The 13,085-nt window shown below is 45.6% G+C and overlaps 1 protein-coding gene across 1 annotated transcript; it reads right to left on the minus strand.

Moving 5' to 3' along the window:
* Nucleotides 1-6,598: 6,598 nt before the first annotated feature.
* On the minus strand, nt 6,599-11,470 carry LOC6553618 (homeobox protein B-H1). Its single transcript, XM_001979240.2, has 2 exons — nt 10,035-11,470; nt 6,599-7,421 (listed from the first exon to the last, which is right to left on the minus strand). The coding sequence occupies exons 1-2, from the start codon at nt 11,041-11,043 to the stop codon at nt 6,991-6,993; spliced, it is 1,440 nt and encodes a 479-aa protein (XP_001979276.1). The 5' UTR covers nt 11,044-11,470; the 3' UTR covers nt 6,599-6,990.
* Nucleotides 11,471-13,085: the final 1,615 nt, after the last annotated feature.

Below are 13,085 nucleotides of genomic sequence, written 5' to 3' on the forward strand. Positions count from 1 at the left end.
ACTGGTCGTTACTGCATCTTGGAGTTAGTTTCGCTACAAAAAATGTATGATTATGTTCCAATTTAATTATATTTCCGTTTGTTTAAGTGCATTATGCTGGCACACATTCGTTGTCTTGCCACTTCGCTCGCTTCCCACACCCTAGCTCAACTCAATGCACTTCTAAATTGATTGCAACTTTGGTCTGCTCGTTGTATCACGTATGCGCCCTGTATGCGCCTCGCGTCGTTTGTTTGTCAGTGTCAGTTTTTTATTCAATTTCGCTCCGCTGTTTGTCCTGGTTTTCTTTTTATTTCTCGCTTTTCCTTGCATTTTGCATGCAAATGTCTATTTAACTGCATTGCGCCCTTTGCCGGTGGGAATGTGACTGAAGAGCCGGCTAAGTGAAATGATGTAACTTGCGAGCCGTAATCGATAATGGGTTCTACATCGGCCCACACTGCCCTCTGAAAACGGGGTATAATTGATTATTTCGAGATGGGAAAAGAAATCTGGAGAAGTGGCAATTTAAACAAATTTGTGCTTGTAGCTGTTTATCAAAGTGCGGCGAATTAATTACCTATGATTATTGGTTTTATATATGGATTAAAGCAAATTACGCTTTTTCACTACATAGTATGAACAAATTAGCTTTTAATGTTTTTATAAAGTCTTACGTATAAAATTACAAAATAATAACGTGGTCATAATGGAGTATATTAGTTCCAGCAGAAGTATTACAGCCAGGTACCAGCTGAAAAAAGTGACAAGCAGAGTATGTTAATATAAAATCCAGTTTATTCAGACCCTTGAAAGGGTGTATTTTCATTTATGACGCTGCATTTGCATAAGGGCCCTTCTCCAATCCCTTCGCCTGCCCCTATTTCGGTTGCAAGATGGCCGCGGTGTTTGATTAATGCCTGCACTTGACTGACCGAAGTTGACGAACCAGGGCTTCCTCTCCTTCCGCTTGTCTTGGAAATGGGAAATTGACGGGGCTTGTGAACATTCGCAATCGCTATCGCCTTCGTATTCAAAATCAATTATAAAACGACTCTTAATTGGGCGCCTCAATGCCTCAATAGACGCGACACGCCCTGTCAATCACCATTAGCCATCGCCCCTAGGAAGCGAACCACTGGAGTCGGCACTCAAATCCATGGCCCCTCAACCGATCCGACACGCCTCTAATTCTGCAAATTCATAAGCCAAATGTATTGGCTCTATATCCTTTCATTAGGCGACCCAAGATGGCGGACCCGTGTTCATTTAAACCTCATAAATAGCCAAAGTGTTTATTGTCGCATCTGGCAAGCCCAAATCCCCGGAGAGCTCTCTGCACCAGGGTCCTCGTATTTGTGTACATTGTCATATTGTCACATTGCCAGGGGCGGGGATGGACGGGGTTTGAGCCGGGGCTTCTGCCGGGGTGATCGGGGATGTCGGAGCAGGAGTCAGTTGGTAATAAAGTCATTGCCGTTGTGACAAATTCGTCACGCCCCTTCGGCGACTTCGAGAGTGCTGCTGGCAGTGCCTTAATGTGGCCCTTTGTTTTGCCGATCCGATCCGATCCGATCCTCACCAGGGCTCGAGATCGAGTTCCCTTCCTGTGGCTGACGATGATGAAGTTGTGCCAGCCAGTTGTCAACAATCAGGGCTCTGCGCTCAGCGCTCCCAAAACTGCATGCCAATTATAGCCAGCTCGCAGCTATGCTCAACCCAACCTCAACCTTTCAGCTGCGCCCCAAAAGAGAAGGAGAATCTGTGACGAATGCGCTTATGGCCAAGCGATCCTCACCTTATCATCGAGTAATCTTCGACACTTGGGACAGCTGTCAGCGTTTTGCCAACTCATTATGCAGATTTCGACCACAAATGCGACACGAAAATGTCGAAAACAATTTACTGAACGCGACGAACAGCATTTGTCAATGCGGATCGGATCCGTCTATTAAGACCAGCACCGGAGATCGCTCAACTTAAGTAGTTCGGCGAAGCCGCAAGACCACACAGCGAGAAAATATCACAAGCCTATTTTTCAATGAATCATATAGCCTAAAATGGTCAGAGTCTGAATGCTCTTCGAACCTCGCCAACTATTAAAAACTCTTAAATGGATTTACAAATCGCAGTTCGGAAAGGACTTACAAATCTCTCTCTGTGCAGATACGACGAAACTTAGCACGAAGTGACACCAGCAAGCGACTTTCGAGCTACCGCATAAAAATTACGGTCTGGAATGAAATGCCCCAGCGTTTATCCACAAGATACACACAAAAGTGCCGCGCCCTGCGGCACGGTACAGAATGGACCTCAACCGAAGATTGGGGCAGTGGCAATTTGTATATCTTTGTGATAAATCAAAACATTATCAATAATAAAATCGGTAGCCGTTTGCCACTTGGAAGCGTTTGGGGCGAAATTTGTCGGCTTTTTGTTGTGGTCAGAAATCCGAAAGCCGAAAGCCGAAAATCCGAAAACCCCAAACTCCAAGCCCGAATATCGAAGAGCATTTTTGAGTGCTAGTGCTCGTGTGTAATTTGTATGCTAATTCAGCATCGGGTTGAATGTCTGATGAAGCCTAATGTCATCCAGAGGTGGATCGGGGCAAAAAGAGGGGCCAGGAAAGTGTGGAGGGGGCTCCAACTAAAGTGACATCCATTAACACTTCGCTCCGTTCGTAGGAGCTGTGAATCTTTTGATTTCCCAAATCGCCGTCCGCCGCCTTATCGGCGATGTAGCGGTACAACTGCGGAGGCTGGCGTCAACTCATTGCCATCAAACGTATTAAGTGGGCCCCATAGCATCGATCTTTGTCCGCGAACGTCCGACTTGGTCCGGCGAATTCCGAGCTCCGGTGACGGACACCGAAGAACCTGCTGCTGGAGGCGCCTACGTGTGTGTTCCCTGCGAGATGGGCTAAGTGGCTGATTTTGATGGCTTTTGGGGTGGAAGGGGGCTCGGGGGTCCGATCAAGATGGGAATGTGATTGGATTTGGCGGCTGCGAGCGTCTGATCTTATCGTGATATAAATTAGTCGCTACCAGCGGGGGGATCCACCATGTGCGGCCTAAATGCAACTGAAAGATTTTCAGCTCGGGGGATTAATAGTAGGTTGAATCAAGTGAAGTGTTCATAAAACCATATAACGGAAGATGGTACCACAAATTAATATCATTCTGCTAGGAATATGTTTCCGCATCTGGCTTTTTAATGAATATTTTGTACTGGTGCCACCAATATAGTGATATGGAAGATTGACTTAAACCCTTAAACCCAAGACAAATTGTATCTTTCACATTGTTTGGGGCAAATGTTAATGTTGCTTTCCACAATTTACAACTTCATTAGCGCTTAGTAAGATCGCAACGAATCATAAAGTTTCATTCATGAATCGGGAAGTATTGTTGTTATATTGTTGGTTTTCCCCTATTTTTTGGATTCTTGAATCAAAACATGCCGCATCATGATCAAGATTCCGGCGTATGAATGAATCAGTAACTGAAACAGAAATCAGAAACGCAGAAAGCAGAAACAAATTGCCATCAGTCGGTACTCAGTCTCCCCTTTTGTGCTGCATCATTTCCATGCCCCATGCGGCATTATCCTGCGGCCCAAAACGTGGCCAAGTCGCCGGCCCGAGGTGTCGGCTGTAAGCTAATTGGAAGCGTGTTCAAAGGTGCCGCCAACAAATTAAGTATGAGTTACCAATTTAGCTTTTATATCTCTATCGCACACGCACACATGCCCAACGAGCGGCACATAGATACTCGCACACTCGGCAGGAAGAGAGATGCGGATGTTGGCCACGACCAAGTTGCACTTGGTGTCTTGGAATCTTGGCCTCTTGGGGGTTCCTCGGTTCCATTGCGCGCTCGGCTGTTTGGCTTCTCCAAACTGGTTCTGGGCCCGCTCTCTCACAACTTAGTTGTAATTGCAGTCCTTTGATTGCATTTGTGTGCCAAGCTGAATTGTTTACATTTATCATAATCAGCACTCGAGTCGTTTGTAACCGCCGCGAGGGTACTTTTTCATCTTTTGGCAACGCGGCGCCAGTTAAACTGGAAGTCCGAGTTCGAGATGCAGATGCATCTGCATCCCAGACTGGCACTTGATGTACGTCGCTCGTCGGCATGGTTTGTCAGTATCTGTGTGCCGGCACTTGATCACCTGACAGGGGAAACGTTGAGTAATTGCTGACAATATGGCTGAGCAGGGAAGACAACGCGATAAGTCAGGGATCGGACAGGCAAAGCTAAGACGGGATCCCCAAAAAGTACCACAGTTTAAATGGTTTGGGTAGCTGATTTGACGTTATTATTAGTTCCGTTCTGAGATTTTAAATAACGATTTTGTTTAAGTGTGCAGAGTAAGGAAGATTCGTTATTGTAGCGTTATTGTGAGGAGAATATTGCGAAAACAGCGAAAGAAAAAAAACCAAGATACATTACGGATCTATATTTCTTGAATATTCATATGAATACATTTAGATGTGACAACCACAGCAGATTTTCCAGTGCGCTTCGTCACTACGTGGACTGCCGTACATATTAAACAATTGGTCGGATATATATTACATTGCACGATGTACAATGATTTTCATAAACTATAAAAGGAGACATCAAAAACGTAACTTAGTTTGAGGCATGTTTTATACCAGCAAATCGGGCCATTTCCCTTTGATATAATGGAAAGAACCGTGTTTATCTATTAATTCTATTAACATGGTAACGATTTCCTAGCCTACTCAGTACCTCAATCATGGTCACTGCGATTTTCTCGCATCTGGGCCCATTAAACCGGGCTGAAAGGCTCATGAGGCACTTCCACTTACTGTGCGGTGCGTTCATTAGGCATTTTTAGTTGATTCGATTAATGGGTTTCCACGTTTACGAATTTCTGTTTGTTTTCACGGAAGTCGGTCGGAGAGATTTTCCCATAATTAGAGACCGGCTGCGTTTACCTCGATTTGCGTGGCAAATTTTCTCAGCCAATAAAACAAATGCCACCGGTAATGGCTGCAGTAATTTGTAGTGCAACTCAATTTCAATTAAATGCTCTGCGGAGATACTTTCGCCGCCCCAGTGGCCAAGCCAAGCGTATTAATAACGCCAAAGACCGAGTAATCAGAAGCTTTTCGGGCCCACTAAAAGTTTTTATCGCGGCGCATGCGTTGCATTGTCACACATTTGGAAATGAAAATAAATTGCTTTCGACCGAGTTTTGAGATAGTCGATCTGCATCTCATCCATATGCACGGGGCTTTTCCCGTCTAGTTTACGAACTGTGAGACACTGGGAGTGGGCTTCCAATGAACCAGTTGGTCGGATGCCATCCGATCGGATCGGATTGGTATCGGGCATCATTAGCAGCGGAATTGATAGCTTGATTATTCAAATGATTAACAAACGATCGGCTGCTGGCCAAGTTCGCTGGGTTCGCTTGAGTGGGACCAAATCGAGACCGAGATTGATGGCGCACTTCAGTCGCGGAGAGATCGCAGGTCATCTTTTCGGCTTCCCAGCTCCTCAGTTCCTCAGATCCTCAGGCTGGTATTGAAAAATGTGTGCGCCGCTGGCGATGATGGGCCACCTTTGAACTTAGCCGCAAACGGTAGCCAGAGAGCAGCCGACTTTGGCTTGGAAATTTATGAAAATGATCGCTTCGAAAATTAATAAATATCGAAATAATTTCGAGTAAATTTCGTATGCAAATTGGCGCCGTGCACAAATCCACAAAAAGCCAGTCACATCATCGCCCGGCTTTGCACACTTAAAAGTGTTGTGTTTCGGCTCGCAGTTTTTGCCTAACTCGTTTTCGATCGTGCCAAGTGATTAAATTAATAATTAATTAGTTTGAATTTATGAATAACGGTTGTAAATAATCATTAATAAAAATTAAAAAAGATTTCTTTTACTTTAAGACTGCGCCACTCAGCACAGCCCCAAAATTCGTAGCAACATCATTAACATCGATCGCGCAGAAGCAGCAGCAGAATATTCAAATTAGAACTGCTGGCTGCCAGATACAGATACAAATACAGATGCAGATACACGAGTTCGAACTGAACTCACCGAAACTGGCCGAATGGAAGCTCTCGCTGGGACTTGAGCATTGTTTGCTTAAATATGCTTAAATTTATTGACAACAATTTGCGGTCTTTTATATCTCCCTTTGTTCGCATCAAATTATTAATTGGAGTGAAACATATTTCTCTTTTTCAAAGCTAATTGGTTGGGGAAATACAGACAGAGTTTTGTAAGTTATGAAAAACTGAAATAAATAATTATATATTAATATGTACAAGATAAAAAAAAAATTATTTGAACTTCACAATTATAGGTCTTTAAAATGTTAAAATATTTATAGTTAAATGAATGAGGGAAAAGAAATAATCAAACAAGAAAGAAGTCGCTTTAAAGTACAACTTGATAAATGTAAAAAACAAATATTTCACGTTTTTAAATGCTCTATTTCTATAGTTCTGTAGTTTTGGAAAATTGTTATTATACAAACATCTGAACTGTTCGTAAGCCGTTCGAATTTAATATACCAAAACATATTTCAACTTTTGATGAAAAATTTAATCGCCTCTTTGTTCATCTGCTTGGTGGCTCTTAAAAGAGCCGATTATAATCGATGTGATCCTGGCTGTAGAGCCGAATCCAAGTTCTGGCTGGTTCCATTTCCACTTCCGTTTCCGGCTATGATTGTTCTGGCTTGATTACACGGCCCACAAAGGGCCTTGGTCCTGGCTGGTTAGTCTCCATCTGGGCTTGGCAGTAAACGTTGCCCTTGCCCTCTGCGTTGTGGCCTCGGAAGCTGTTAAGGATGTCCTGCATCTTCCTTTGGCCGGCGAATGTCTGGGGGAAATGGGTTGGGCGAAAAGAAGCCTCCCAACTTTCCCGGCACTCAGCTCAAAATTAAACAAAATACTCGACTCCTCGTTGCTCACTTTCTGTACCAATCATCAGGTTGCTTTGGCGGTTCGGTGCGCACCTGGCCACGCCCTCATTTGGGCGGAGCGGCTCCCATAGGCACGGATCCCGGCACGGGAACCACCATTCCGGCGGCGGCTGCCGCAGCGGCCAGGCCCACCATGTCTGACTCATGCATGGGCTTCTTCTTCAGGATGCTCAGGTCGTTCACGTTCTCCAGGAAGGACTTGTGGGCGGAGAAGACCTTGACGCTATCGAAGTCCTTCTTCAGCTCCTCGATGTCCCGCTTCTGCTTGGCCCTGCGGTTCTGGAACCAGGTGATCACCTGGGCGTTGGACAGTCCCAGGGAGGCGGCGATCTCGTCGCGGTCGGCTGGCGACAGGTACTTTTGGTAGAGGAATCGCTTCTCCAGCTCGAAGATCTGGTGGTTGGTGAAGGCGGTGCGCGACTTGCGCTTCTTCTTCGGCTGCGGCCTGTTCGAGAAGATGTCCAAGTGGGATTTATCTAAAATAAGAATGGAAATTATGATGGGTTAGTTGGCGCATTTGATTATCTATTGCTAATTGAACAATCATATTATTATTTTAATCTAATGCATTCACAGGTACTTGATCGCATGCTACATAATATATGTTGTTATAATAATAAGAAGATCATTTTCCCAAATAGCTCATATTAATTGGAGTCAGTCACTCCAAGTGTGGCCAGTGAATTCCCCGATGCATGGCATTTGGCGAACCGGTTACTAACGAGCGACTTTGGTTTTGATTTTAATTGCCTCGCCGAACAGAGCGCGTGTTGATTTAAATGCCGTGATTGATACATTTCGTGAATGCAACTGCGATTGCAGTTGCAGTTGCAGTTCTCTAATCTGAGATCTCGGATTCGCGACCTCAGTTCGCCACTTGAAGAGTATAATTTCGAGTTGATTGATTGCGCGAGTTGTGGGCGTTCATTGGCTTTGTGGGTCTAATGACGATCGCAGCTTTTCCAGAGCCTCGGCTTATGCAAGACAGCTGCTCATTTGTCTCGTTTGTAGTGTGATTTATAATAATTATTGACACCTACAAATCAGTTTTAAGTGGTACACGTAGCCCCGGCTTGATTAATGAGCCACTGACCCGTACTTAAAGCGCTGATTGAGCTTGCATAACGTTTCCTGGTGCACATTATTGACGAAATTCCTAGGCGCGGTGCCAGTCAAAGCGATCGGCGCAGATCGGCGATCATCAGCATAAATATTTATCCATTGAATATTGGCAAACCGGTTCGCCGCACGATGGATTCACACCCATTTCGATTGCTTGTCAAACAAACTAGATCGACATTAAAAACTAATTAAATGCCCTCCAACCGAATGCAAACGAAGACTCCGGAGCTTGTCTGTGGGTATACCCGTTTTACATACACATATTCGGAATGCATAATTTGGTCATTTGTTATCTCGAGCACGTTTTGTAACCCAAAACCCATTAGGCACTTGACTGCACGCCTCCCTTTGCTTTCTCCGAGCCTTTCTCCCTCTCCTCGGCAGCTATTGTATTTGTTTTTATCGGGCCTCATTAAGTAATTTCCATGACTTATCTCTGGAGAAAGGGAGTCGAGCGGGCCACTTGGGTATCCTTTTACCCACTCAGGTGTCCACTTACAGCCATAAATATGGCTCTTACTTGGGGGAGTTTTGTTTTGGTCGCATTTGTCAGGGCTTCATGTCGAATGTGTTTGGGAACCCAGGAGGAAACCCGATCGATTTTCGAGGAACCTGCGGAGCAACAGTTGGCCACAGGGAGTTTATGTTTTAATTCGGCGCGAGTACCAAGAATCGCAATTAAGATTTGGCCAGCAAAGGCGACACCACGTCTGGCATTCATTCCTTGGGAAGAGAGTTGATACCACCGCAAATGAGCTCAAGAAGGAGTACTCATGGCTTTCCAATTTCCACTGTGAAAATATGTTCGTCTTGTCTGAGTGATATTAATAGGCCCTTGTCATAAATTAAGAGCTCCCATGGCCCCACAGCTGCCTATCTGCCTATCGCCCTGCACAGACTTCCTCCTCCGACCTGATGATAGACAAACGACGCATCCAAGTCGCAAAACCAAAGAGATCCGTCGTAAATATTTCGAGCGCGGCTTATACAACCCATGATAAACAGTAATACTCATATGTGTATGTTGTCAACTTAATACTCGGAGATATGGCATTATACAACGCGGCGCGCAGAGTGTAGTCTCTAATCGCTTGTTGGGGGTATTTTAAAACATGTTTACGACTGGAGCTATAGCCACTATATTCACTGTACAGTCGGGCTAGAGTTTGTCAGCCATTAGTTTTGAGTAGCAACAAATGAAAACGGCATGTTAATTGTTCGCCACAACAAAACTCGATTAGGCAATGCACCAGCCAGCTAATTGTTGCTAATCGCCGCAGAATCGGCACGACTACACCAATATACTAATGCGGATAGTGCGGACTATTAACCATTAATTGCCGTGAAATCACTTTGGGGTCGGGGGTGGAGTGCAGGGAGTGCAGGGAGTACTTGAACGCCCACTAAATGCCTTCGGATGAGTTTATGCCTGTATACCCAGTTGAAGAACAAAAATGCCGCGGAATGAATTATATTCCTTTTTCTGTCGGCCGCTGGCGCATGCTGCCAATTAATTAAAAGCCCGAAATCGAATCGGTTAAGGAATTTACATAACAAAAGATATCAAACGGAGGGTCGCGGGAGAGTGGTACCATTTGTTTCAATTAAACAAATTTCGAATTTGCTGATTGATAAATGGAAAACGTCATAATAAGCTAAATATTCAGCTTCTGCGTTTGCGATTCCCCATTTTCAGACCGATAACAAATTAGAAGCTTTTATTTTAATTAAGAAATCGGGCAAATTTATTGCGGAAATTGAGACATTTTTCAATCGAGACACTGATGAAATCAATTGGGCTACTTAGAAATCCCTAATTTAGACATTAGACATTTCCCAATCAGACGAAAAGCGTTATAAACTAAGACAATAACAGCAAACAAGAATACTGAGCTACTGAGCACAAACCCTGCTGTTCTGCCCACTTTGAGGTATATGTATAAGGAATCTGTTAAGGGTATGCTTACCTTGTGACTCGTCAAAGTCCTTGGTGGTCATCTGGAAGAGGGCATCCAGAGGAGTGTCTCCGTTAGATTTTGCAGACCCAGTTGGTTGCTCCTCCGACTTCTTCTTCTGAGCTTCCTCACTGGCCTCTTGGGTGGTTAGTTTTTCAAGTTTTTCCGCCTGCCGTGGGCTGCAGCATTCGGTGCTGCCATTGCTGCTGCTCGATCGCTGGGAGCGCTCCGAACTTCCGTCCTCGGAGGCGATGATCGCGGGATTCATGCCCATGTGGCGGAGGAGCTGGGCCTGGGCGTTGAAGTGCTCCTGCAGCTGGCGATGGTAGTCCAGGGCCAGGCGCTGCTCGTAGTGCAGCAGGGCGGAGGGGATGAAGGGGCGGACGGGCATGGTCGGGCCCAGGAGGTGATCCCACGGGCGGACAATCTGGCCGCTTGGCAGGAGCATGGCAGCAGCGGCAGCCGGGTGGACATCCAGCGGTTCCGTGCGTGGCTGCAGTAATCCGCCCGAGGGGGCAATGGGCCGGGCGGCGGGTGGAGCCAGGAGGCTCGCATTTGGGGGCGGGGAAACGGACTCCTCGCGCTGCTTCTCCGAGTGACCCAGAATATCCGCGATGGAGAAGCTCTTGACCCCCTCGATGGCCGACTTGGTGGTCTGGTTGGTCTGTGGCTCCGGAACTGCTGACGGCGGACTGGGCGTGTGGTCTCGTGGCTCCGAGGAGGACGAGGACATGCGCAGGCGCTTCAGCGGATGGAAGTAGTCCTCCGGCAGATTGCCGACGGCACTCCGGGTGAGTCCGGAGGCGGCTGCAGCTGCTGCTGCCGCTGCTGCGGCATGGTGCTGCATCAGCAGCTGTTGCTGCTGCAGCAGATCAATGGTGCTGGCCCGCGGATGCTGCAGCGGATGTGGATGCGAGTGCGGATGCGCATGGTGCTGCGTGGGCAGCGGGCTGGGGGCTCCGCCCACGGAGATTTCGGATTCGGCGGGACTGGCCGGACGCATGGTTGGAGGGCAGAGCATTTAGGTTCGCCTCGGCACTTGGTTTCTTTTCCGAGAGTTTCGTTTCGTTTGGGTTAGCACTTAACTGTTTTTTCAAGACGGCTTTGTCACTGCACTGCAAGTCGGTACTGACAATACTGGCAAGCCTTGCACACTCGAATCTTGCTATATTTCCTCTGATTTGTTTGATTAGTTTACACTGATGCTTCGACACGACGACGCTGATCCAATGGCGTAGGACCTCTCAACTCGACGGTTCGCAGTCAACTGTTCGAAACTAGATTGAAGATTGGTTTGCTAACTAGACACGTCGATATTTCTTCAGTTCTTTTGCTGCCGCTGCTCTCACTCTCTCGCTCTCTCTCTCGCTCCCTCTCTCTCTCTTTCTCGCTCGCGGGAGAGAAAAACCCGTTCTGCGGCGGAGCGAGACACCCTTATTGTACTGCCATCTCGCTCTGCTCGGCTCTCAGCACCAATCGGCTACAGCAACAAAAAATAGCAATGGTGGCGTATACGTAACGGTAATTATGGCGTTCATCATGAGACTGGTGTGCAAGAGGGATGGCAGACGGCGGGTGCGAGCGAGACGGGCGCTCCTCAGATTGTAACGAGACTGTATTTAGTATTTTAGTCGCTGCAAAGTTTTCACAACTCCAAGTGCGTCGACTGCGACGCAGGCAGCGGCAGAGGGGGCTAGGAACCCCCTCGCCACTTTATGTACAGCTCGTAACCCCCTCACAGTTAGCATTAATGACGATGACCCCCGAAGGCAGCCGGCGTTTAATTGTCAAGCGTTTGCAATTAATTTGCCGTAAAAAAAAGGAACAATTAATTTGGAGGGAAACAAAAAATAGAAAACAGTGGGGAAATAAAAGTGAGCATAAATTTGAAGACATTTGGAAATTAATTGGAGTCTGAGAATGGAAATGAGGCCAGTTCCGACTGAATAAAAAGGAATATTCTTTATTTTCAGCAAACTTTGGTGAGAAGCCACTTTGTTTAATTGAATAATTGTAGTCTAAGCAATGACTACTTATTTTACTCCTATTTCTTTATTTGGTTTTGAGAACTTACTTTCGGCATTTTTCACTGCCGACGGCTTTTCACGGAAATTATAGTCATGATTTTAGAATTATATTGATATATTAGAAACAATATTTTTCTTATTGAATTAATAAATAGTGCGATTCAATTAATTATGCAATATTTTTTTTGGTTGAAAATATATAATATATAGCGCTCGTAACATATTTTTAGGTGGTCTGGCGGTCGAAAATGAACATGTTAATTATACTAAAATACAAATGGTGCAATTAAACTAACTTTACAATTTTATTTCATCAGGTAAACGTAAAAGTTAAATATTTCTTATCCTAAGCAATACAAAATGGGATGTAAGTATAACATCATTCTCTTTTCCTACTTAAACGTTTTATTTGTTCCCATTTAAACCGAAATACTGTTAAACGTGAAATAAATCTGTCAAAATAAATGTTTCTTGTAGAATTAAATTACTTAACATAGGATTTCTAAAATACTACATGTCGGCATTAGAAAAGTAAGGGCTATTACAATTTCAAGTGTCTGTAATCCCTGCCGTCCGATTTCGAGCTGCACTTATTTGCCTGCCAATTTGCAATTGTCCACACGTCTTAGCGAACTTGAAGGAAATTGCTGACACCTTCGGGCCAACAAACAACGCCAAATCCCTTTAATTGAAACAAATGCGAGTTGCAGCAACAAATAGCGGAGAACAAAGGAGGAAATAGTAGCAGCAGCGGCAGCACAAAGGCGTCAGGGCGTCTGAAAACAAAGGGCCAGAGGTCTATTAACGAAAAGTCGAAAATCCAAAATCGAAACCAATTGCCGCCGCAGCAGGATGCTAAACGAAAGGAATCGCCGGCGACCACCGCAGGCTCAGCGCCCGGCTTTAGCCGCAGTGGGTCTTTGGGCTCTGACCTTATCCGGACCCTTCCCGGGGCCGCGGTGTACTACCTTACTACCTGATGCTCCCGGAGAGCGGCTGTTGATAAGGACTAATCACACAAATATTTGAGCATTCC

Source organism: Drosophila erecta, unplaced genomic scaffold, assembly GCF_003286155.1.
Source record: "Drosophila erecta strain 14021-0224.00,06,07 unplaced genomic scaffold, DereRS2 tig00000000-arrow-pilon, whole genome shotgun sequence".
Classification (NCBI taxonomy): Eukaryota; Metazoa; Arthropoda; class Insecta; order Diptera; family Drosophilidae; genus Drosophila; species Drosophila erecta.